Consider the following 26,797-nt stretch of genomic DNA (forward strand, 5'->3'; position numbering starts at 1 on the left):
TATAGTATCAAATAAAATTTCAAATCAAATGTTATTTGTGACAAACTTCATAAACTGACAGTTAAATGCTTACTTACAGGTCCTTTCCAACAATGCAGAAAGAAAGAAAATAGAGAAATAGAAAAGTAATAACATGATAATAAAGTAGTAATAAATAACTAATAAATGCACAATGAGTAATGATAACTTGGCTATATACACGGTGTACCAGTACCGAGTTGATGTGCAGGGGTACAAGGTAATTGAGGTACTGTAGATATGTACATACTGTATGCAGTGCCTTCAGAAACTATTCACACTCCTTGACTTCTTCCACATTTTGTTGTGTTACAGCTTGAATTTAAAATGGATCCAATTTAGATTTTTTTATTACTGGCCTACACATAATATCCCATAATGTCAAAGTGGAATTATGATTTTGAAATGTTTGCAAACGAATTAAACATTTAAATCTGAAATGTCTTGTCAATAAGTATTCAACCCCTTTGTTATGGCAAACCTAAATAAGTTCAGGAGTAAAGATTTGCTTAACAAGTCACATTAATAAGTGTTTAGTATGATTTTTGAATGACTACCTCATCTCTGTAACCCACACATACAGATAATTGTAAGGTCCCTCAGTCAAGCACTGAATTTCTAACACAGATTCAACCACAAAGACCATGGAGGTTTTCCAATGCCTTGCACCGATTGGTAGATGGGTAAAAAAAAAAAAGCATACCTTGAATATCCCTTTGAGCATGGTGAAGTTATTACCTACACTTTGAATGGTGTATCAATACACCCAGCCACTACAAAGATACAGGCGTCCTTTCTAACTCAGTTGTCAGAGAAGGAAACCACTCAGTGATTTCACCACGAGGTCAATGGTGACTTTAAAACAGTTACAGAGTTTAATGGCTGTGATAGGAGAAAACTGAGGATGGATCAACAACATTGCAGATCATCCAATACTAACCTAATTGACAGAGTGAAAAGAAGGAAACCTGTACAGAATAAAATATTTTAAAAACATGCATCCGGTTTGCAGTAAGGCACTAAAGTAATACTGCAAAAAAATGTGGCAAAGCAATTCCCTTTTTGTTCTGAATACAAAGTGTTATGTTTGGGGCAAATTCAATACAACACATTGCTGAGTATCACTCTACATATTTTCAAGCACACTGGTAGCTGCATCATGTTATGGGTCTGCTTATAATTGTTAAGGACTGGAGAGTTTTTCAGCATAAAAATGAAACTGGATGGAGCGAAGCACAGGCTAAATCCTAGAGGATAACAGGGTTCAGCTTTCCACCAGACACTGGGAGATTAATTCACCTTTCAGAATGATAATAACCTAAAACACAAGGCTAAATCTACACCGGTGTTGCTTACCAAGAAGACAGTGAATATTCCTGAGTGGCCGAGTTACAGTTTTGACTTAAATCTACTTGAAAATCTATGGCTGTCACGTTCTTTCAAAATCGAACCCAGAAGCAGACCAGGACAAGGAGAGTAGGAAGAAGGTGAGTATTTATTTACAAGTGAATGTGAATGGGTAGATATATCCAGGTGGCGTAACGGGCAGCGGTGGTGAGTTGATGGGAGTAAATAGGTGGCTCCAATGGGGTAGCGGAATCCTCCGACGACCAGGTGGGAATGGGGTAAATGATCCGGGTGAGTAACTAAAGACAGAACAAACGGAGGTAAGTTTAAGGCAAGCAATACGTAAAAAACAACAAAACAAATTCTATCCAACTTGAGGCTGATACTCTGGCACAACATACTGTTCATGGCTAACGATCCGGCAGGGAATGGATGTCAGGTCCGGGCTTATGAAGAGGAGAGATGATCAGGACCAGGTGTGCAGATAGCGGATGGGATACAGGTGCGGGTAATCAGAACTCCCAACTGGCTACATTGCCCGGCAACCAGACAGGGTGCGTTCCAGGACGCCGGAAAAAAACACTCCAGGACAGAACACAGGCAAAAAACAGACTTAGGAAACAGGATTCGTGACAGTACCCCCCCCCTCCGACGAACGCCACCGGGCCGGACTACCCGGAGCGCCAGGGTGGAGGCGGTAAAAGTCACGAAGCAGGTCATCGTCAAGGATCTGATGCCGAGGAATCCAACTCCTCTCCTCAGGACCATATCCTTCCCAATCCACTAAATACTGGAAACCTCGACCCCGCCGTCTGGAGTCCATGATGCGACGAGGAGGAGGGGGCAACAGAGGACTGAGGAGAACCGGCTTGAGGCAGGAGACATGAAAGGTGGGATGTACTCTTAGTGTAGCAGGCAACTTGAGTCGGACCACAACAGGATTAATGATCTTCTCCACTACAAATGGACCAATGAACTTCGGTGACAGTTTCCTCGACTCAGTCCGTAGAGGAAGATCCCGTGTAACCAACCAAACCCTATCTCCGACGGTATAAGCGGGGGCAGGAATACGGCGACGATTCGCCTGGATCTGATACCGGTCAGAAACCTTGAGGGCCTTCCTGGCCCGATGCCAGGTGCGGTGGCAACGACGAATGTGGGTCTGGACAGAAGGAACCGAGAGATCCCGCTCCTGAGAAGGAAACAAGGGAGGTTGGTAACCGTACAGGCACTGGAAGGGAGACATCCCAGTGGCAGATGAAGGGAGAGTATTATGAGCATACTCGACCCAGGGTAATTGAGAGGACCAAGAGGTGGGATCAGAGGAAACAAGACAGCGCAGCGTGGACTCCATCTTCTGGTTGGCTCTCTCCGCCTGACCATTAGATTGGGGGTGAAATCCAGATGTGAGACTGACTGTAGCTCCAATGGCCAAACAGAAGGATTTCCAGACAGCAGAGGTAAACTGAGGACCCGTGGACCCTGAACACCTCCCTAACCAGGATCTCGGACGTCTCAGTGGCAGAAGGCAGCTTGGAGAGGGGAACAAAGTGGGCAAACTTGCTGAATCTATCCACAATGGTCAGAATAACCGTGTTACCAACAGAAGAGGGCAACCCCGTGACAAAATCCAGGGCCAGATGCGACCAATGTCGCCGGGGAATAGGTAGGGGGTGAAGCCCAGAGCTGGCCCGATTGGTACTCTTATTCTGCGCACAAACAGGACAAGCGGCAACAAACCTCCGGGTATCTTCTCCCATGGCCACCAAAATCGTCTGCGCAGTAGCGCCATAGTCCGAGCAACACCAGGGTGACAAGCTATCTTGCTGGCGTGGGACCACTGAAGGACAGCAGAACGAACCGACTCAGGCACGAACAACCGACCGGGTGGACCGTTATCGGGCCCGGGCTGTGTCCGAAGAGCCGCCATCACCTCCTCCTCAATCCTCCATGTAACGGCTCCCACGACAACGTTCTGGGGAAGAATCGTCTCAGTCTTGGACCTACTCTCCTCCGTCTTGGAGAACATCCGGGACAGGGCGTCCGCCTTCCCGTTCTTCGACCCAGGTCGGAACATCAGGGAAAAATTGAAGCGTCCAAAAAACAAAGCCCACCGGGCCTGACGGGAGTTGAGACGTTTAGCCGATTGCACGTAAGCCAGATTCTTGTGGTCAGTCCAGACCACAAACGGTTGCTCCGCTCCCTCCAACCAGTGACGCCACTCCTCAAAGGCAAGCTTCACAGCGAGAAGCTCCCGGTTACCCACATCGTAGTTTCTTTCAGCTGGAGAAAGACGACAAGAGTAGAAGGCGCAGGGATGGAGTTTACCATCAGTGGAGCTACACTGGGACAGGATGGCGCCCACCCCCACATCAGACGCGCCCACCTCCACAACGAACTGACGGGAAGTGTCAGGTTGAGAGAGAATCGGGGCGTTGGTGAATCGAATCTTCAAATCTAGAAATGCTCGGCCTGCCTCAGGAGACCAACAGAACTTTCTGGTGCAAGACGTCAGTACAGTTAAAGGGGCGGCCACCCGGCTGTAATCACGGATAAACCTCCGATAAAAATTCGCAAACCCCAGGAATCTCTGGAGCTGCAATCTCGTACCGGGCTGGACCCAATCCCGAACCGCCCGAACCTTCTCTTGGTCCATCTTGATCTCTCCCCTGGAGATGATGTACCCGAGGAAGGACGTCGTGTGGGTGTGAAAATCGCACTTCTCAGCCTTCACGAACAGACGGTTCTCCAATAACCGCTGCAGGACCTGCTTGACATGCTGAACGTGGCTAGAAAGCTCCTTCGAGAAGATGAGGATATCATCCAGGTAAACGAACACAAAAATACCAATCATATCTCTCAGAACGTCATTCACCATACTTTGGAACACAGCAGGAGCGTTGGTCAGTCCAAACGGCGTCACCTGGTACTCGAAATGTCCCATCGGAGTATTGAACCCAGTCAACCACTCGTCCCCCTCTTTGATCCGAACCAAATGATAAGCATTACGTAAATCAAGCTTCGTAAAAACCGTAGCACCCTGTAAAGAATCGAAAGCCGAGCTCATCAAGGGCAGGGGATACTTGTTCTTGACCGTAATATCATTCAAACCCCGATAATCAATACACGGTCGAAGAGAGCCATCCTTCTTGCTCACAAAAAATAATCCTGCTCCCAGAGGTGATGACGAGGGCCGAATGAGACCTGTAGCTAGAGACTCCTTGATGTAGGTCTCCAAGGCCTCACGTTCAGGTCGAGAGATACTGTATAACCGTCCCTTGGGAAAGGCGGCTCCAGGAAACAGATTAATCGCACAGTCATAAGGTCGGTGGGGAGGAAGGGACAGAGCCTTCTGTTTACTGAATACTTCACCCAACTCGTGATATGTTTCTGGAACCAGGGACAAATCAGGAGAGCAGAGTCACTGACCTGACTGGAAACGGCAGGAGAACAGGCAGTCCTAAGGCAGTTAGCATGACAATCAATGCTCCAACTAGTTACCTTACCCGTCACCCAATCAAACGAGGGATTGTGTTCCTTCAGCCAGGGGTAACCAAGAACCAGAGGAACATGGGGCGAGGCCAGAATGAAGAAGGAGATAAACTCTGAATGATTCCCCGACAACAACATCTTAACCGGTTCAGTCCTCATAGTGATCCGTGCCAGACTACTGCCATTCAGAGTGGTTGCTTCAATGGCTTCCGGCAATTGCTCCTTGGAAAGCCCCAGCTGTTCTACCAAGTCGGCATCAATAAAGCTGCCATCGGCACCTGAATCGATAAAAGCGTTCATCTCTAAGCTCTGATCCTTATTCATAAGGGTCGCAGGAAAACGGGGTCTGACAGGATTCTTGAGAGGTTGAAACTGGCTCGCTAAAATTCCTCCCAAAACTAGCGAGCCGGGCAGTTTAACGGGCGCTGTGGACAAGCAGAGATGTAATGTCCCGAGCTACCACAGTAGAGACAGCTGTTGGTCTCACGTATACGTTGGCGCTCCTCCTTAGTTAGCCCGTGTCGCCCCACTTGCATTGGTTCAGGATCTGGTGGCAAGACCCCTCCACTAATCCCGTGTGGGAAATAACGATCAATACGTTCTGGTTCACTTCCTGAACCGAATGGTAAGCGAGTTGCTGATTGATTGGATGGGACACACTGCTTCTCCCTCCTTCTCTCTCGGACTCTATTATCTACCCGAATAGATAAAGTGACCAAACTATCTATGTCACTAGGCTCTGGATAGGAGATCAGCTCGTCCTTGAGTTGCTCCGACAACCCCTGGTAAAAAAACGCTTGTAGTGATTCCCCATTCCAACCACTCTCCACAGCCAATGTCCTGAATTCTATCACAAAGTCTGCCACACTGCGAGCTCCTTGGCGAAGAGAGAACAAACGTTTAGCTGCGTCCTTACCTCGGACTGGATGGTCAAAAAGCTTTCTCATCTCTGCCGTGAAACCCTGGTATGACGTCATGCATGTGTCCCGTCGTTCCCAAACAGCTGAAGCCCATTCCAGAGCTCTACCACGCAGCAGCTCAATAACAAAAGCTATCCTAGCCTTATCTGTGGCGTAAGAGTAAGGCTGTAGATCAAAAACTAACCCACACTGTAAAAGAAATGAACGGCATCCTCCCAGATCTCCCTCGTACTTCTCCGGTGTCGGAACCTTGGGCTCACGGAAGGAACCCGCTCCCGAATCGGCAGGTGATATGGGTGAAACAGGTGGTGGATGATCCGCCGGCAACCTGAGCTGATCCTGGATACTCGTTAATCGATCCGATAAGTTCCGGATTGAACCTGCTATCTCGTGTAGCGCCGTGTTGTGTTGTCCCAACATCTTCTCCTGCTGGGTAATGGCATGGCACACGGAGTCCAGGTCCGCTGGGTTCATCCTTGGTCGGATCGTTCTGTCACGTTCTTTCAAAATCGAACCCAGAAGCAGACCAGGACAAGGAGAGTAGGAAGAAGGTGAGTATTTATTTACAAGTGAATGTGAATGGGTAGATATATCCAGGTGGCGTAGCGGGCAGCGGTGGTGAGTTGATGGGAGTAAATAGGTGGATCCAATGGGGTAGCGGAATCCTCCGACGACCAGGCGGGAATGGGGTAAATGATCCGGGTGAGTAACTAAAGACAGAACAAACGGAGGTAATTTTAATGCAAACAATACGTAAAAAACAACAAAACAAATTCTATCCAACTTGAGGCTGATACTCTGGCACAACATACTGTTCATGGCTAACGATCCGGCAGGGAATGGATGTCAGGTCCGGGCTTATGAAGAGGAGAGATGATGATCAGGACCAGGTGTGCAGATAGCTGATGGGATACAGGTGCGGGTAATCAGAACTCCCAACTGGCTACATTGCCCGGCAACCAGACAGGGTGCGTTCCAGGACGCCGGAAAAAACACTCCAGGACAGAACACAGGCAAAAAACAGACTCAGGAAACAGGATTCGTGACAATGGCAAGACCTGAAAATGTTTGTCTAGCCATGCTCAACAACCAATTTGACAGATCTTGAAGAATTTTGAAAAGTATAATGTATAATGGGCAAATGTTGCACAATCCAGGTGTGGAAGCTCTTAGACTTACCGAGAAAGACCCAATACTGTAATCACTGCCAAAGGTGCTTCTACAAATGACTGACTCAGGGTTGTGAATACTTATATTTCTGTACTTAATTTTCAATAAATGCCCAACATTTTCTTTAAACATGTTTTCACCTTATCATTATGAGGTATTGTGCATAGATGGGTGAGAAAAAAACTCTATTTAATCCATTTTGAATTCAGGCTGTAACAACAAAATGTGGAATAAGTCAAGGGGTATGAATACTTTCTAAAGGCACTCTAACTAGGTATAATAAACAGGAGCAGCAACGTATGTAATGAGTGCAAAAACGGTCAATGCAGATTGCTAAATAGTTAGTCGGGGTAGCTATTTAACTGTCTTATGGCTTGGGGGTAGAAGCTGTTCAGGGTCCTGTTGGTTCCAGACTTGGTCCATCAGTACAACTTGCCGTGCGGTAGCAGAGAGAAAAGTATATGATACGCCTTACCTGGTTGTACAATAGCATACGAAATGTATTTATCTCAGACCAGGTTGACTCTTGCAGGAGAATTAAGGGGATAATTTACGGTGGCGGTTAGGGAAACTAACAACAAATGTTAGAAGATCTTAAACGACAAATGGTTAGATGACTTTATGTAGCAGGTTAGGTGAATTGGGTAATGTTTAGAATCATGGTTAGGGAAGGTAAGCTAAAATGCTACAGTTGTCCCCGACGCGACACGAAAATGCAGCCTTTGGATTTCTAGATTGTTGCGGATTAGACCATGATGCGTCTTGGAGGTGCTCAGAAATACCTAAAGTATATTTAGCATGACGTTGATGCCAGGCTGGGAATGCAAATAGTATTAAAGGTTTGTCAGGGGGAAGGGGAAGGGAGGGGGGGAAGGGAGGGGGGGGGGTGTAACATTGAAGGTTTGGCATTAAAAACAAATGTGACGCAACCCTGTATTCGCGTCATGCCCTGCTACTGTTTGAAGTTATCAGGCTTAGCAATCACAGACCTCTATGCTTTGAACACATATCCTGCAGGAAGAAAGTGCTAAATTTAACTTGGCTGCTCAACAACAGTTATCCCCTGGTTGAGACTGAACTGAACAGGATGGTTTCTGTAATCACATATGAAGGAAAAATCTAAACTGTGTGTTCACTCAGAATACTTAGACTGTTTCTTAAGGACAGTTGTGGTTACGATTCAATATAGAACAATGACAAAGTCTACAAAGATATCTGTTTTAATGTGCTTAGCAGCTCTGGTACAACATAGATATTCTAAGTGAACCTGCAGTGAGGTTTATCATTATCTGTGATTGTTTGAATTGGGGCTTAAGACTGGAAAAAAACAAGGACAAACATTTTACTGCCTGGTATCATGAAGGTACTGTAATTATAATAGGGAGATAATGGTGGGAGAGTGAGGTGAAAATTAAACGAATGAGTCGAGAGTGTGAGTGTGTGTGTGTTTACGTGTGTATTCTCTAGTAGGTCCTTCAGTGGTGTTTCAGTTTTGGACAGCTGTCCCACTTAACAGGATTGCTACACAGACTTATTGAAGCAAACAAGCAGCTGGGTCAGGGCGGAGGATGGAAGATTGATTATGTGTGTCCCACACTTGGCAGTGCCAGCACCAGCGCCAAACAACAGACACTGCATGGAGTCGGACTGGGGGTTTCACGCTGCGCCATATCGACTTGCCTCCCTCTCTGTCTTTCTGTGCTGTGCCGTGGTAGAAAGCAGCATTTCTCAAACCTCTCCTCAGGGATTCCCGCCATATGTATTTGATCTATTCCCAGAGCTAGTGTAGAGGATGGCTAAGGGAAACGCTATGTCTTCCTGAGTCCTACAAGTACCATCTCCCCACAACCAGAAGGTGCTTCTGGAGTATGTTGTCTGATGGTGCAGAGGGTTGTGGATTTCCACTTTGTCACCTAATTAAACTTGTCAGCTAATCATCAAGCCCTTGTCTAGTTAAATCATGTGGGCTAGTTCAGGGTTACAACAGAATTGTGAAACATCTGGGGCTCCCCAAGGAGAGGTTTGAGAAACACTGCACTAAAAGCTCAGAGAAAAGTTCCACCTCTTATCCTATCCTGTCCTATCCTGTCCTATCCTGTCCTATCCTGTCCTATCCTGTCCTATCCTGTCCAATCCTGTCCTATCCTGTCCTATCCTGTCCTATCCTGTCCTATCCTGTCCAATGGTGCCCTGCAGCGTTTGTTTCTTCCTTGTTCTCTGTTTAAACTCGTCCGCTTTTGTTGCTTTGCTTTTAGTAGTTTAATAATGTTTTATGTTGCATCGGATTACCGATTAGGCGACGGTAGAGCGACATGAAGTGCGTACAGTGGATTATTCTCCTACTTGAATTCCCTTTGCTGGTACCTGAAACAGGATGCGAATCTATGAGAAAGTCGGCGGCACAACACATCCGCAACAGCAGAAACTCTTACAATGTAATAACTCACATTGGGGAGAACAGATCAAAGGGGACATACCTGCAGAGATCGTGAGACAAAACAACCTGGGTGAAGGACTATTAAGTAGGAAGAGGAAGAGGGGCAGGAAAGGCGAGGTGCGGCAGAGGTTGAGAAGGAACAAAACAAAGATTCCGCTTCCAACTATCCTGCTCTCCAATGTCCAATCGCTTAAGGGGAAAATTGACGAATTGTGGGAAAACTCACAGTATTTATATGAATACAGGGAGGCCTGTGTGATGGCCTTTTCTGAAACTTGGCTGTCGGAGGCGGTGCCCGACTCTGAAGTCAACCCTAACGTATTCACCTTCACTCGTATGGACAGAGACAGTGAAGCTATTGGTAAGGAGCACGGAGGCAGAGTCTGTGTTCTGATAAATGATAGATGGTGTAAAACTACGATTGTCAGAAAAACACTCTGCACTCCTGATACAGAGCTACTATAAGCGTCACTACGCCCCTTCTACCTCCCTGTGAACCATGCTTTTTCTGACAGTTGTTTATATCCATCCAAGAGCAAACAGTGTCAATGCAGCTGACATCATTTTTAACCTCACTCAATTATTAACCTCACTCAAGAGCTTGATGTGATTTTCCCCGATGCGCCCAAATTCATCATGGAGGATTTCAATGGCTGTACTCTTAAGCGCAATTTGAGGACTTACAGTATGTGACTTGTCTTACAAGGAAAACATAAGATCATTGACTTGTGTTACGGTTCGGTCCCGAAAGCGTATTCATCCTTGGCCAGACGTCCACTGGCTGGATCAGATCATAATACTAGTCTTCTACCACCAACTTATAGACAGTTAATCAAAAGGGAGAAGGTGGTGGAAAAACAAATACAGGTGTGGGACAATGACAGTATTGATCAATTGCAGGGATGCTTTGATTGTACCACCTGGAGTGTATTTGAAGAATCATCAGCTGACTTGAACGAGTTGACTAATGTAATACCTGGCTATATTGAATTCTGTGTTGATTTGGTGATCTCCAAAAAAACCATGAAAGATATTTCCTAACAACAAACCATGGGTGACCAAAGAATTGAAAGTGGTGCTTAACAAGAAGAAACAAGTGTTTGCCTCCGGGAATCCACTCAAAATAAAAGAGGTACAGAGAGAGGTGAAGAAATAGATTAAAAAGTTGAGATTCCAGTAAAAGGACAAGGTGCAACAGATAATATTACAGGAAGACTCAGTCAGCCTGATAGAGCATTAAGAATATGTCAAACTCCCAATTCAAAAAGGAGGCAATGTATTGATCCCTGCCTTGATGAGAGGGTGTGCCTCTCTATAGCCAATGAACTAAACAAGTCCTTCACCCGCTTTGAAATAGCGGTCGCCCCCGCTGCCCTGGCTCATCTGGAAGAGGATGTCATGGCAACCAAGAGCGCGCGTGTCATCGATGAGGAAGTCATACAACGAGTGTTCAAAAGCAAAGGAGCACGAAAGAGCCCAGGGACTGATAACATATGTGGTCGTGTTTTGTAACACTGTTCCACTCAGCTGAGAGGTGTCTTCTGCTCTCTCTTTCAGCGGTCCCTGGGTGCATCGGAAATTCCATCTTCATGGAAAAAATCTGCTGTTGTACCTGTCCCAAAAACCTCTCATCCATCTGCATCAAATGATTATAGACCTGTCGCTCTGACCTCTCTAAAATCTCTAGAAAAGATCATCAAGACATACAGTTGAAGTCGGAAGTTTACATACACCTTAGCCAACTACATTTAAACTCAGTTTTTCACAATTCCTGACATTTAATCCTAGTAAAAATTCATGCCTTAGGTCAGTTAGGATCAGCACTTTATTTTATGAATGTGAAATGTCAGAATAAAAGTAGAGAGAATGACTTATTTCAGCTTTTATTTATTCCATGAAACTCTGTTTCATGTTTCTGTGTGATTTTGTCTTTGACAGTGAACTCTTGGATGACAAGAGGATCGTCAGGTAAGGAAGTTTAGCTTACATCTCCTTCTGAAGACATGAAACACTGCGCAGCATGGCTTACAAATGCTCTACTTTTTACAATGACATTTTTAAACTTGTGCCAATAATAATAGGCAAAATTGGTAAAATGTAAATTCCTTACTTCTGACTTACCCTGTGCCAGAAGTTATAGCCACTATTTGTAATAACAATAGATTCAGTTACAGTATGTTCATTAGGCTCCCATTAAGAAACACCCCATTTTCAGTTTTAGTACTTTTTCTGGTTGCGTTCCCTAATTAAAACAGCCCTAATACTACTGTGGAACATTAAAGGTGGTGTTTTTTTTCTTCTAATTTTGACAATTTTATGTCTTGCAGCCACAGAGAATATCAATGTTGAGTCTATACCACGAAGGCCTAGTGTGGCTCTGTGCAACGAGACCCAGCTACTGTGGGAGATGGAGGTGTGTGGGGAGGAATTCAAGCAAAAGATGGACCACGTGGATCCCCAGAACTGGTGCAACTTAACACACTTCATCAGGTAAAAGCCCTTTCAGTCTTATCAGAACAAGCCAAAGAGTCCGTCTATCAATGCACTGCCCCAGTTCTTAAGGGCACTCAGTATAACTGTTATATTAATCCATGTCAGAATGCAAAGGTAGGATTACTTCCGGCAAGCAAAACCTGTGTAATCCCACTACACCAGTTGGTAAACTTTTAGCTTTTGGATGCAGTCTAAGATTTGGAACTTGAAGCCAAAATAAAACACATTTCCATTAAAATGATGAAATGCACTAACATTGTTGTACAACATTTTGGGGAAGTTCAGAACATACATTGCTAAAAGTATTTTTTTAAATAGAACAATTAAGACACACAGTAGGAGGAATCAAGGAATACTGTATTGCAGTGTAGGTAGTCTAGTAAAAAAAATTATAAAACGTGCCAATATTCTGAACCCACTATCTGGCTGTTTGTGTGTGAACAGGCGATTGGAATCCAGATGCCTGTTGGCACAGTAGATCCAGGGGGCCATTTGCCTGGCTGGACCTGCTCAGTGTTAATTCCCCCCTGGCTAATGAGCGGCACCTGCACCTGCTGGCTGACCCAGCATGGTTCTCTAACACCCTTCAACCGTTCACACACGCAAACACACATACACAGGCAAATCAACACTAGAAAAATGTCCCTATGTAAATGTCAGTGTTGTGTAAATAATTGTGCTGGGGATTCAGAAGCCTGACATGGATTTTTCCCCTATTTGATTCGATTAAGCCTCAATAGAATTCAGCATGAATGACAGAATGTAATAGGGATGAAACGGACATTTCTAAGAACCTTTCCCTCTTTCCCCTAGTGTCAGCAAAGCCTGCTCCGTTCCTAGAATGAATGTGTTCATGGACATTGTTCTTTAGCCCATCAAAACATTGCGAGTAGCTTTGTGGGCATCTCACACATGATTTCTGGGGAAATTCACTTTCTCTATTACTTCTCTGTGGGGAGTCCCGATCAGGAGATCAACATTCCATGTTGTAGTCAGACAAGACATTTACAAATATTGGATCTAAGGAAAACATACATGTAAACCCCATCTTCCACAGACAGGGTTTCGACAGAAGTTGAACCATAAGGCCTTTTGTAATAACCAGCCATTGAAAGTTCCAATCTGTTTATTTCAACAGGGCACAAGCTTTATTTGATGCTAAGTTTACACTGTGCTTTATCTGTGAATACAACATGATACACTTGAATACACGTATATATTGTACCTAGTACAATACCTCTTATAATATTGTCCAGTAGCTTTATATTGTCAAGACATTTCTCTCTCCGTGAGACAGCCATTACCATACATATCAGCTTTTTCATGAGGAGCATTTGAGAATGATGTTTACAGTATTTGTTAATGTGTTATTCATGAGATATGTATTCTCATGGACATCTCCAGGGAGCCTGTGGCACTCTGATGAAAGAGAGTGAGAGAGACACAGACATTGAAAAAGGGAGAAAGTGAAGGACCTTTATGTAAACCAACACACTATCAAGTTAGGGGTTAAGGTTAGGTTTAGGGGTTAAAGTTAGGGTTAGCTAACATGCTAGCTAAGGAGGTAAAGGGTTACGTTTAGGGTTAGGGGAAGGGTTAGCTAATATGCTAAGTAGTTACAAAGTAGCTAAAAAGTAGGAAATAGTTGCAAAGTTGCTAATTAGCTAAAATGCTAAAGTCATCAGTGATGAGATTTGAACATGCAATCTCTGGGTTGCTAGATGTTATATGCCCATCCACCTATTCATCCTTGTCCACCAACCTCCCTCATATTGTTTCTGTCTTAAGTAACCTACTGTCTTTATCTGTGATTAATTTTTTTAATTTTTTTTGTGCCTTTTCATGAATTTCCAATAAGATATGTGTCTACTTCACAATAATCTGTGATTCTGGATTGATGTAAACAGTGGTCCTCGTTTATGTTCCGTACAGTAGTGGTGTGTGGGTAAAACATTTATTTTTTATCTTTTTAATGAATCACTGGTGAAGCCAAGCCACCCCCCCCCCCCCCAAAAAAAGAGACATATTACAACCTATGTGTTGTGATATTTGCGTCGTTTGCTCTATAACCTGTTAATTAATATGCCTTGCAACCTTGATATGTAGGCCTAAGGCTGAGACAATGAGAAGACACAGTGGTAGAATAACTTAAACCTCAACCTTGATATGTAGGCCTAAGGCTGAGACAATGAGAAGACACAGTGGTAGAATAACTTAAACCTCAACCTTGATATGTAGGCCTAAGGCTGAGACAATGAGAAGACACAGTGGTAGAATAACTTAAACCTCAACCTTGATATGTAGGCCTAAGGCTGAGACAATGAGAAGACACAGTGGTAGAATAACTTAAACCTCACCTTTGTTTCATTACAAAACCGGAGAGCAACCTGTCGGTGAAGTCCACAAAGCAAATGCCATATAACAGTTGCATGACCTACAGCATTGTCAAGAAAGTTAATGTGTCCGACATTGTCGGACTACTAAACAACTATTGATTTAGCACCATGGAGAGTTACCTCAAGTCTCAAAGAAAACAGGAGCTGCCTCCACTTTTACAGCACCATCTCAACATCACCTATGCTCAGTCTAATACGGTGAAAACTAAAAAATATATTTTTAATTATCCAATCAACGTAAGCTAAATATGATGTGGCTGTCCATGGTTCTGATTTCTGTGAGTGTGTGAGCGTGCGTGTGCATTCATGCAAGTAGAAAAAACATGTTGACTTACGCTACTTGTAGAGAAATCCAATGCCATCCTCTCATGTTGACGAAACGGTCTATGACTGTCATACAGTACACGCTTTTATTTTTTGTTGTCCTAGGCTACCTGGCTAAAATGCTTGCTTGCTAGCCTAACTTGCTTTCATGGGCAACAATGAGCGAGCTAGTTAGCGTTAGCCTTTTACATCTAGCTACATTTGAACTTCCTTCCTCTCAGGCCAGGGGTACAATGTATGAATTCATGGTTGGATCAGAATCACCGTTAATCATTGGCCAGTACTGAGATTTAAGTAAAACCACAAGTCCAAATCCCTATCTCCATCCATGGGTAATTTAGGAAAGGGCCCATTTTAACTAGCTAGTCACCGGAGGACAACAACACAATGAGAGGCAACAATTTCAGTTGTTTCTGTCAATGACTTTTGGCTCTCGATGTGATTGAAGCCAATTCCCTTGACACTGTTTTTTGGTGCGACAGGACCGTTCACAGTTGAGCTATTATGGCTATTATGGCTATTATTTTATACTCTTTTTTAATCAAGTGAGGCAAAATTCTCACTGGTTTCCATTGCATTCAATGCTACAGGTGGCAACAATGTTATACTCTTTTTGACCAGACAGCATCAGATATATGGCCTACACATACAGAGACAGAGGGGCGCTATTTCACTCGCTCGGATGCTTTCTCTGGTGAGATACATTCAGCATCTTGCAAATTGAAGGGAAAGCTTGGCATCCCTTGGCATCCATGACTAAACACCAGTGCTTCCGCGCTGAGAGAAACAAAGCATGTGGCCATGTCAGTGAGGTGTCGGTACATGTTAGAGTGAACGCTCTCTAAAATGTATGGCCAGCTATATTGATTCAAATGAGCAAATCTGAACCACGGGTACATATTCAAGCAAATGGGACAGCTGAGCAGGCCAGGACCAACTGCAGAACACCCACAGAGACTGAATGCCATTGCCAGGTACGGTGCCATCCCCTCCTAATGAATATTAACACAGGGACATTATCATCAGCAGGCCTGGTCTGTCTTCCAACTAACAGATGCTCCAAGGTCATCAGTGCACGTTAGAGTGGTCTTAAATGGCATCCTGGCAGCCATTTGCAAACACAATGAGAATTTACTGTCTGTGTGATTTAGTAAAACATTTAATGAAGTCAGTACAGAACCAGTCAGAGAGGACAGATGGGGAGAGGAGTTGGAAATAAATTAAATGTATCACTTGAAGAGAACAGTTTTTCCCCCCCCCATGCCCCAGGTTGATCTCCTGGGATAAAACATTGGCCTAAACAACCATAATCCAAAACAATCTTGCAATAATCCATCTAAAATGTGAGTGATAAAGTCTCTCCTCCATCAAGTATCCCTCTCTAAACATGTAGTTTAAAAAAAAAGAAGGGCAAATGCAGACTATGATACATTTGTCAGCAGCACAGATTCTTCTGACAACCTGATTGACTCTACACAATCAGACAATTATGTTTGGTTATGTATTTTACAAGCTGGACTCAACACTTCATAACAGGGTCTCATTTGAAACAAACACTTTATCAAGGCTTTCTACAGAAGAATATGCATAAAGACGTCATCGATTTCTGAAGCATCTTTCTAGACCTTATAAAGAGGATATTATATGGCTTCAGCAAGAATATCTTCACTTGCAGGTGTTTGTACACATGCATATGCACACACTCTCATTCAAATAAACACATACAAGAACATACACACAAACATATACAGTAGGCATTGCTGTTATGATTCCAGTTGTCCTTGATGTCCTTTGTTTAAATGTATTATTATATATATTTATAAATTGCATTGTTGTTTGCTGTTTTCTTCTGTCTTTCCCTTTTTTCTCTTTAGTTCATTCTCTTGGTTGTTGGTGCATCGGGGGGTTCTTGGGGGTGGGGAATGGAATTAATTGTATTTTCTATTTTATTTTCTTCGGGTGGAGACTGTGGGAGGGATCTCGAATGGTTGAGGGACAGCTATTGGGGAACTGTGAGGGGATCTTGGAGGGTTCTTGTTTCACAAGATTGTGATCATGAAAAAGGAAACTATGATATATATTTTATATCACTATCATGCACCCTCAAACATAAGGATGGCTCTGTTGCGGAAACTGATACATGTTTGATAGTGTCTTGATGCTATATTGTTTGTCCTTCATGTTCTAATACATTAATGTTGTAACGGCGTTCTTCGTTTGTCGAAAGAGAGGACCAAAATGCAGCGTGGTGGTTACTCATGTCTTTAATGAAAATAAGTGCGATACATGAAAATAACTATATAATACAAAACAACAAACGGAACGTGAAACTATATACAGCCTATCTGGTGAACACTACACAGAGACAGGAACAATCACCCACGAAATACAAAGCGAACTCAGGCTACCTAAATACGGTTCCCAATCAGAGACAACGTGAATCACCTGACTCTGATTGAGAACCGCCTCAGGCAGCCAAGCCTATACAACACCCCTAATCAGCCGCGATCCCAAATACTACAAACCCCAATAATAACCACAATAACATAAACCCCTGTCACACCCTGGCCTGACCAAATATATATAACGAAAACACAAAATACAATGACCAAGGCGTGACAGAACCCCCCCCCCCCCTAAGGTGCGGACTCCCGGACGCACCTCAAAACCATAGGGAGGGTCCGGGTGGGCGTCTGTCCATGGTGGCGGTTCCGGCTCGGGACGTGGACCCCACTCCATTAATGTCCTTGTTCCTCCCCTTCGCGTCCTGGGATAATCCACCCTCGCCGCCGACCATGGCCTAATAGTCCTCACCCAGAACCCCACTGAACTGAGGAGCAGCTCGTGACTGAGGGGCAGCTCGGGACTGAGGGGCAGCTCGGGACTGAGGCATCTCGGGACTGAGGGGCAGCTCGGGACAGAGGGGCAGCTCGGGACAAAGGGGCAGCCCGGAACTGAGGGGCAGCCCGGAACTGAGGGGAAGCCCAGTACTGAGAGGAAGCCCAGTACTGAGAGGAAGCCCAGTACTGAGATGAAGCTCAGGTAGGTAGTAGGCTCCGGTAGATCCTGGCTGGCTGGCGGATCTGGAAGATTCAGGTTGACTAGCAGATCTGGAAGATTCTGGTTGACTAGCAGATCTGGAAGATACTGGCTGACAGGCTGATCTGGAAGAATCTGGTTGACTAGCAGATTCTGGCTGACTGGTGGATCCTGGCTGACTGGCAGATCCTGGCTGACTGGCGGATCCTGGCTGACTGGCGGATCCTGGCCGACTGGCAGATCCTGGCCGACTTGCACTTCTGGCGGATCCTGGCTGACTGGCACTTCTGGCGGATCCTGGAAGACTGGTGGATCCTGGCTGACTGGTGGATCCTGGCAGACTGGCGAATCCTGGCTGACTGGCAGATCCTGGCTGACTGGCGGATCCTGGCTGACTGGCACTTCTGGCGGATCCTGGAAGACTGGTGGATCCTGGCTGACTGGTGGATCCTGGCAGACTGGTGGATCCTGGCTGACTGGCGGATCCTGGCAGACTGGCGAATCCAGGCTGACTGGCAGATCCTGGCTGACTGGCGGATCCTGGCCGACTGGCACTTCTGGCGGATCCTGGCTGACTGGCACTTCTGGCGGATCCTGGCAGACTGGTGGATCCTGGCTGACTGGTGGATCTAACTGATCCTGACAGACTGGCGGCGCTGGGCAGACTGGCGACGCTGGGCAGACTGGCGACGCTGGGCAGACTGGCGACGCTGGGCAGACTGGCGGCACTGGCTGCTCCATATAGGCTGACAGCTCTGGCGGCTTCTTACAGACTGACAGCTCTGGCGGCTCCGTGCTGACTGGCAGCTCCTTGCAGACTGGCAACTCCTTACAGACTGACAGCTCCTTGCAGACTGACAGCTCCGTGCAGACTGACAGCTCCGTGCAGACTGACAGCTCCTTGCAGACTGACAGCTCCTTGCAGACTGACAGCTCCTTGCAGACTGGCAGCTCCTTGCAGACTGACAGCTCCTTGCAGACTGACAGCTCCGTGCAGACTGACAGCTCCTTGCAGACTGACAGCTCCTTGCAGACTGACAGCTCCTTGCAGACTGGCAGCTCCTTGCAGACTGACAGCTCTGGCTGCTTCATGCAGACTGACAGCTCTGGCTGCTCCATGCAGGCTGGCAGCTCTGGCTTCTCCATGCAGGCTGGCAGCTCCAGCTGCTCCATGCAGACTGACATCTCCAGCTGCTTCATGCAGACTGACAGCTCTGGCTGCTCCATGCAGGCTGGCAGCTCTGGCTTCTCCATGCAGGCTGGCAGCTCCAGCTGCTCCATGCAGACTGACAGCTCTGGCTGCTCCATGCAGGCTGACAGCTCTGGTGGCTTCTTACAGACTGACAGCTCTGGCTGCTCCATATAGGCTGGCAGCTCTGTCTGCGCTGAACAGGCGGGAGACTCCGGCAGCGCAGGAGAGGAGAGAGGCTCTGGCTGCGCTGAACAGGCGGGAGACTCCAGCAGCGCTGTAGAGGAGAAAGGCTCTGGCTGCGCTAAACAGGCGGGAGACTCCAGCAGCGCAGGAGAGGAGAAAAGCGCTGGCTGCGCTGAACAGGCGAGAGACTCCAACAGCGCAGGAGAGGCGAGGCGCACTGTAGGCCTGATGCGTGGTGCTGGAACTGGTGGTACTGGATCGAGGACACGCACAGGAAGCCTGGTGCGGGGAGCTGCTACCGGAGGACTGGAGTGTGGAGGTGGCACAGGATGGGCTAGACCGTGAAGGTGTACTGGAGATCTTGAGAGCAGTGTTGGCACAGGACGTACAAGGCTAGGGATGTGCACAGGAGGCCTGGTGCGTGAGGCTGGCACCAACTTCACCAGCCGACTAACACGCACCTCAGGACGAGTATGGAGCGCTAACCCAGGTGCCATCAAATCCCCAACACGTTCCGTCGGGCGAATCCCATGCAAAAAGCACCAACACAGCAACTCCCTCATTTCTCTCTCCTCCAATTTCCCCATTAACTCCTTCACAGTCCCTGTTTCGCTCACCTCCAACACCGGCTCTGGTTCTGGTCTCCTCCTTGGCTCCTCACGATAAACAGGGAGAGTTGGTCAGGTCTATCTCCTGACTCAGCCACTCTCCCTCTGAGCCCCCCCCCAATACATTTTTGGGGCTGCTTTTCGGTTTTTGCTCCGCGCCGCCGTGTCTTTCTTTTCGACTCCATTCGTTTATAGCCCTCCTCGCAATGCTCCAGCGAATCCCAGGCGGGCTCAGGCACTCTCTCTGGGTCGGCCGCCCACCTGTCTATTTCTTCCCACGTCGTATACTCAAAGCCTCTGCTGTCCATAACGTCCTCCCTTCGCTGCTGCCTGTTAACACGCTGCTCGGTCCGAGTGTGGTGGGTGATTCTGTAACGGCGTTCTTCGTTTGTCGAAAGAGAGGACCGAAATGCAGCGTGGTGGTTACTCATGTCTTTAATGAAAATAAGTGCGATACATGAAAATAACTATATAATACAAAACAACAAACGGAACGTGAAACTATATACAGCCTATCTGGTGAACACTACACAGAGACAGGAACAATCACCCACGAAATACAAAGCGAACTCAGGCTACCTAAATACGGTTCCCAATCAGAGACAACGTGAATCACCTGACTCTGATTGAGAACCGCCTCAGGCAGCCAAGCCTATACAACACCCCTAATCAGCCGCGATCCCAAATACTACAAACCCCAATACGAAATACAATAACATAAACCCCTGTCACACCCTGGCCTGACCAAATATATAACGAAAACACAAAATACAATGACCAAGGCGTGACAAATGTTACCCCTTCCTTGTGTTTTTTTGTAATAAATTATTTTAAAAATAATTTTAAAAATAATTTACTTACCCTGTATCAGGGATCAAGGTAAGACCCAGATGCAGACTGTCAAAGTAACAATGTTTATTATAGCAATGGGACAGGCAACAACAGGTCAAGGCAGGCTACAACAGGTCAAGGCAGGCAACAACAGGTCAAGGCAGGCTACAACAGGTCAAGGCAGGCTACAACAGGTCAAGGCAGTCAACAACAGGTCAATGCAGGCAACAACAGGTCAAGGCAGGCAACAACAGGTCAAGGCAGGCAACAACAGGTCAAGGCAGGCAACAACAGGTCAAGGCAGGCAGGGGTCAATAATCCAGAGTAAATGGGTAAAGGTACAGGACGGCAGGCGCGCTCAGAGTCGGGCAGAGTAAGCGGGCAGAGTAGTCGGGCAGGCGGCCTCAGAGACAGGACAGGCAAACACTTCCTAGGTTATTGTCTATAGGCTATGGATCATTTGATTGAGACCAGACTAAATAGCCTATAGGCACACTTGATATTACGCGCTCAGCTGAGAATTAGAGATGGGGGCGGCATCAGGCACACGTTGATATATAGCCAAATAAGCAACAATTTCTGAGAAATATAGAAATGTAATCAATTACAAATCGCATGACCCTCCCTTGGAATAGACTGAAATTGAAAAAGCATGAGACTTCCTCATTTTCCTCCAGGTAACCATCCTGTACATTTCGATCCATTCCTTAATGAGTTGCCTCTTGAATGCTCCTTGTGGATGGAAAAACTACATTCTTTCAAAATGTGACCCTTGTCGGACTCCTGAGTGGCGCAGCAGTCTAAGGCACTGCATCTCAGTGCTAGAGGCTTCACTACAGACCCTGGTTCAATTCCAGGCTGTATCACAACCGGCTGTGATTGGGAGTACCATAGGGCGGCGCACAATTGTCCCAGTGTCGTCCGGGTTAGAGTTTGGCCGGGGTAGGCTGTTATTGTAAATAAGAATTTGTTCTTAACTGACTTGTCTACTTAAATAAAGGTAACATTTTTACGAAAGAGTCAATATCAGCTTTGATAAGAATTCATTGGTTTTTCTAATGATAGGTAAGATTTTGCCGGTTTTAAATTATAAAAAGACAACACAGCACACAGCCTCAAATTCTTGGTAAACATAAATCCTAATTTGACATATTCCATCACTTTTCAGTCTGTGGTCAATGTGCTTTACCATAGTTTTTTTAACAATAATATCCAAGCCAAAAAGCTATTCCAGAGTTACCATACAACCAATCCATTGACTTTACAGCAGCCTCCCTTATCTCGGCAATCAGGTAGCTTATGTCCATATGGAGACACAATTTATACGCTTGATCGAGGCTCATTCGATTTGCAGCACTTAGGTGGAGGTTCGTCTGAAAGCAATGACGGGGATTGGCTGACGTCAAACCACACTGCTAGTGTGAAAGGCATTGGAGGGGAAACTGAAGATAAATATAGAACTAACCACTTGTCTTGACTAGTTTCATCGAACAAGGGGCTGAAATGATCTGTTTTGCTAGGTGAGCATCATGGCTGGGACCCCATGTTACCTAGATGGCTCTTATCTCGGCTCGAATCACCCAATTAACTCCTAAACCTGTACTATACCAAGCCTTGAAAGTGCAGCTCATTTGTGTCATGTTTATGCTCGAATGGGTTGCTTTTAGTGCACTTTGTAAGACACACAGAAATTGACCCTAATGAGGCAGCCTGGGTACAACTAGTAGCTAATGAAGTAAACAATGAGGAGGACACACATCTGGCCACAGGGTCTGTGTCATTAGTTTCCTAGGCATATGGCTACTCCATAATTTTCCACAGTGAAATAAACACATTTGTCCCATTTAAAAACAAACAAAGTTACAAGGACTTTATAACATATTCTTAAAGGCTTCATAAGCACTACAAAGATTCTTCACAAATCATCTATTGGCTTGTGTCATACTCTATAACGGAGGACATACTTATGGGTATATGACGTAGTGGACTATGTCTCATGTATCTAAGTAGTGCTTATGAAGGCTTTATGAATGCTCTATATGTTGTTCATTTAAAGTGGGACCAGCCTATTTGTCTGTTGACCAGATTGATGTAACGATCACGTGAGACCACAAACCAGTCTCCGATAGAGTATTATGAAACAAGATGCAGGACTTTAGCGTCTATCTATAGAGAGAACTTTTTTTGCAGAGTAAGAATTTGAGGGATAAACCCTCCCTATTTCTCAGTTGAAACACATCCTACCTAAGTAGCTGAGCATATCGTAACAGCTATACTGCTAAATAGACCCCTTAACTCTTCTTATCCCCTGAAATGGAGAATACATTTTGAGATACAGAGAACATAATTTGCAGTCTAATCCATGGCCCCAGATTCCCCTCACCCTGCCTTCTGATTGGCTAATCACTTTGTGTTCCTCTGCCCTATGATCGACTAAACAGTTTGTGTTCCTTAGCCCTTTGGACCAGGGATTGGCCAACCACCCTCCTGGAGAGCTACTGGGAGGGCAAGCTTTTGTTCCAGCCCTGCCTTAACACACCTGAATCTACTGATCAGCTGCTCATAGGCTGTTAGAGCAAGGCTGGAACAAAAGCCTGTATTCCCATTTTGTTTTAACCCTTTGTGTTCCTCTGCTCTCTCTGTAGTGAGTACCACCTTTTCTCGCTGTGCACGGAGACCAACGCCGAGCGCATCAACTGCTACTGGCCCAACCCACTGGTGGAGAGCTACATAATCCGGATCCACAAGCACTTCTTCTCCAACTGCACCCTGGAGAGGGTGATCCTGGTGGACCCACCGGACGACACACTCACCATCCTCATCCTCATCCCTGTCTTCCTCACCCTGGCCATGATCGCGCTGGTGGTGTGGTGCAGCAAGCGCAGCGACATCCTGGCTTAGGATCTTGGTTGGTTTGGTTCCCATGTGACTGTCCAGCATGTCCAGAGACCCATAAACGTCTTTATTGAACCCTAGATGAGGAATTGGGTTAGGGAACCTACAGAGGGAACTTTTGTTTGTTCATTGTGTCATTTCAGGATTATGGTGGATTGAAGGGATTAAAAGAAGCCACCGCCTTTGAAGGAGATGCATCCAAACTCAATTTTCCGAGCTCGGGACTATCCAAGGCCTTTTGATAGATATACTGTACCCAAGGACCCAAGACACATACGAGACATTTAGGATTGTTGATCCTTTGTATGAAATGGGACTGAGGCCCAGGGACTGCTTCAATATGATAATTTATAAGACATGGTTAAACTTTTAAATATATTCTCATGAAGATGTCTTCTCAATAGGACAATATGGACAAGCTGAGACCTAAATATGTACAGTACTTTTCTGTACCAGTGCCGTCTACTGTATAGAAACTACATTTTGGTCCCGTATTGCCGCCATGCTTTCTGTACAGTACTGTTTCTTCCTCACCTGTTATGAGTTGTCACTATCGGGTCAAGCTGCACAGATGGATAAAAAAAAAAAAAAAAAAAGGGATTTTACCCTATCCCTGATTGAATTTTTGCCCAAAACTTAACCACATCCCTAACCCAAAGCTTAATTTCAGACAACAAAAAAAGTATATTTTCATGTTCATACATGTTTGTGATATACGGAAATTGAGTGTGAACTTGGCCATTGAGTGTGAACAAGCCCTATATGTGTACCTTATAACAGAGCAGTTGTTCTCTTGCAGTGTTTGTGGGGCGCCGGAGAGCACACACTGAATCTACCTTCATTATTTCTCGTGTCTGGGTTGTCGTGGCAATACCGCAGAAGTTATCACTGATTGCACTGCTTATTTGGTGTAACATCAGCAGGAATTCTGCTCACGCTAACTTGTATTTAATTCTGCTGTTGAATCATTCCGGGGAGGTAGGAACGTAAATCACTGTCAAGATTAGGATCTCATTTTGAGAATTTCATTTTGCCAGAAGTAAACTTTTGGTATTGAGGAGCTATTGGATTATTTACTGTACTGCTATTTAATGTTTTAATTAAATGACTTAGAATAGGTCCCTGCTTTGGTTATTAATCAACATGTCCACGGTGAAATGTTCTGCCACTTTCTTTCCAAACAATTCCTACTTCTACAAATTGCATTCATCTTTGAGATGTAGTACATGTCTTTACCGGGTCGAAGCAAAACTCCTATGCAACTCTGAAAATGTATTAGAAAGGTTTCTAGCGGTCATAAAAATAATATTGTTTTGACATTTCAAGTGTAAACACGATCAATTACGCTTAAAACTACACTATACAGTGCCGTCAAAGTATTCAGACACCTTGACTTTTTCCACATTTTGTTCCCCCCCCCTCAATCTACACACAATCCCCATAATGACAAAGCAAAAACAGGTTGAGATTATTTCCCCCCCCCAAAAAACAAGAAATATTACATTTACATACGTATTCAGACCCTTAGTACTTTGCTGAAGCACCTTTGGCAGCAATTACAGCGTCGAGTGATGCAGTTCCTTAGACTGCTGTGCCACTTGGGAGCCCAAAGCTATATTCAGGTATCCCCAGAGACATTAGGTCGGGTTCAAGTCCAGGCTCTGGCTTTGCCACTCAAGGACATTCAGAAACTTGTCGCTAAGCCACTCCTGCATTGTCTTGGCTGTGTGCTTAGGGTCGTTGTCTTGTTGGAAGGTGAACATTCACCCCAGTCTGAGGTCCTGAGAGCTCTGAGCTGGTTTTCATGAAGGATCTCTGTACTTTGCTCTCATTACGGGGTAATGAGAAGGGTTTGCTTGAAAAGATGCACATAATTCTTCAATGTTGGGCTGTATTGGAGAGAGTCTCAGTCTTATATAATTTTCCATACACAGTCTGTGCCTGTATTTAGTTTTTATGCTAGTGAAGGCTGAGAATCCACTCTCACATAGGTATGTGGTTTAAAAGGCCATCTTAACAGTGTGATTTGCCAAGGCAGGAGCGCAGCACTATCCAGAAATCTGTCAGTGGCTTCTGATTTTTTTTTTAAATTCACAGAACCGCTTGTTGCAATTTTGATGAGGCTCTCTTGTTCAGATATCGGACTGGAGGCAGGGCATGAAAGGGATAACGAATCTAGTTGTTTGTGTCGTCCATTTCGGGAAAGTACCTGCTTAATTGCGCACCCAACTCACTCAGGTACTTCACTATATCACATTTGACATTGTCCATAAGCTGGAGTTCATTTGCACACAAAAAAATCATACAGTGATGGATGTGTTGTCCTGGTTAATGCAGACAGAGAGGAGTTCCAACTTCTTAATCATAGCCTCAATTTTGTACTGCACATTGAATATAGTTGCAGAGTCTCTGTAATCCTAGATTCAGATCATTCAAGTGAGAAAAAACATCACCCAGATAGGCCAGTCGTGTGAGAAACTCGTCATCATGAAAGTGGTCAGACATGAAAATGATGGTCAGTAAAGAAAACTTTAAGCTCTTCGCTCAATTTAAAATGAATGTGTCAATACTTTGCCCCTTGATAACCAGTGTATTTCTGTATGTTGTAAAAACGTTACATGGTCGCTGCCCATATCATTGCATAATGCAGAAAATACACCAGATTTCAGGGGCCCTGCTTTCTAAGTGAACCATTTTCACTGTAGTGTCCAAAACGTATTTCAAGCTGTCAGGCATTCCCTTGGCAGATGCTGCAGTGTACCTAAGTGGCGTCGGGAGCAACTGCTTGCATGTGCGTTACCACTCCACTATGTTTCCTTGTCATGGCTTTTGCGCTGTCAGTATTAGATACCAACGCATTTTGACCACCAAAGTCCATTTAATGTCACAAAGCTGTCCAGTACTTAAAAAAAATCCTCTCCTGTTGTCCTGGTTTCCAGTGATTTGCAGAGGAGGATGTCTTCCTTAATTGACTCCCCATAAACATAACAGACATATACCAGGAGCTGTGCCAGGCCCGCCTCGTCTGTTGACTCATCCAGCTGTAACACATAGAATTCACTGGCTTGTATGCGAAACTGTAATTGTTTAAAAGAATCTCCTGCCATGTCACTGATGCGTCGTGAAACAGTGTTGTTTGATGAAGACATTGTCTGTATAGTTTTTTGTCCTTTTCCCCCAGCATTGTTCCAGCCATATCCGCGGCAGCAGGAAGAATTAAGTCCTCCACAATCGTATGGGGTTTGCCTGTCCTAGCCACTCGGTAGCTCACCATATAAGACGCTTCTAGCCCCTTCTTATTAATGGGATCTGTTGCTTTTATACTCTTAATTCTCGCTCAAAATGCTCCAGTGGCAGATTTTTCAAATTGGCATGTTTGCGCAAGAGTGAAGGTTTCATCGAGTTGTGATATGGTACTTTGGCACATATAACACACTACTTCCAATATAAGT

General features: G+C 45.2%; 1 protein-coding gene across 1 annotated transcript in view; it reads left to right on the forward strand.

Annotated features, from left to right (window-relative positions):
- The window catches only part of LOC109909865 (receptor activity-modifying protein 3-like), a 39,276-nt gene extending 14,812 nt beyond the window's left edge, over positions 1-24,464 (forward strand). Inside the window, exons 2-4 of the mRNA XM_020508933.2 lie at positions 11,323-11,352; positions 11,712-11,874; positions 23,096-24,464. Of these exons, the coding sequence (XP_020364522.1) occupies positions 11,323-11,352; positions 11,712-11,874; positions 23,096-23,351 (449 nt within the window). The 3' untranslated portion in view covers positions 23,352-24,464. The remainder of the gene's footprint in view (positions 1-11,322; positions 11,353-11,711; positions 11,875-23,095) is intronic.
- The last annotated feature ends 2,333 nt before the right edge of the window (positions 24,465-26,797 follow it).

This window comes from Oncorhynchus kisutch, linkage group LG18, assembly GCF_002021735.2.
Source record: "Oncorhynchus kisutch isolate 150728-3 linkage group LG18, Okis_V2, whole genome shotgun sequence".
Taxonomy (NCBI): Eukaryota; Metazoa; Chordata; class Actinopteri; order Salmoniformes; family Salmonidae; genus Oncorhynchus; species Oncorhynchus kisutch.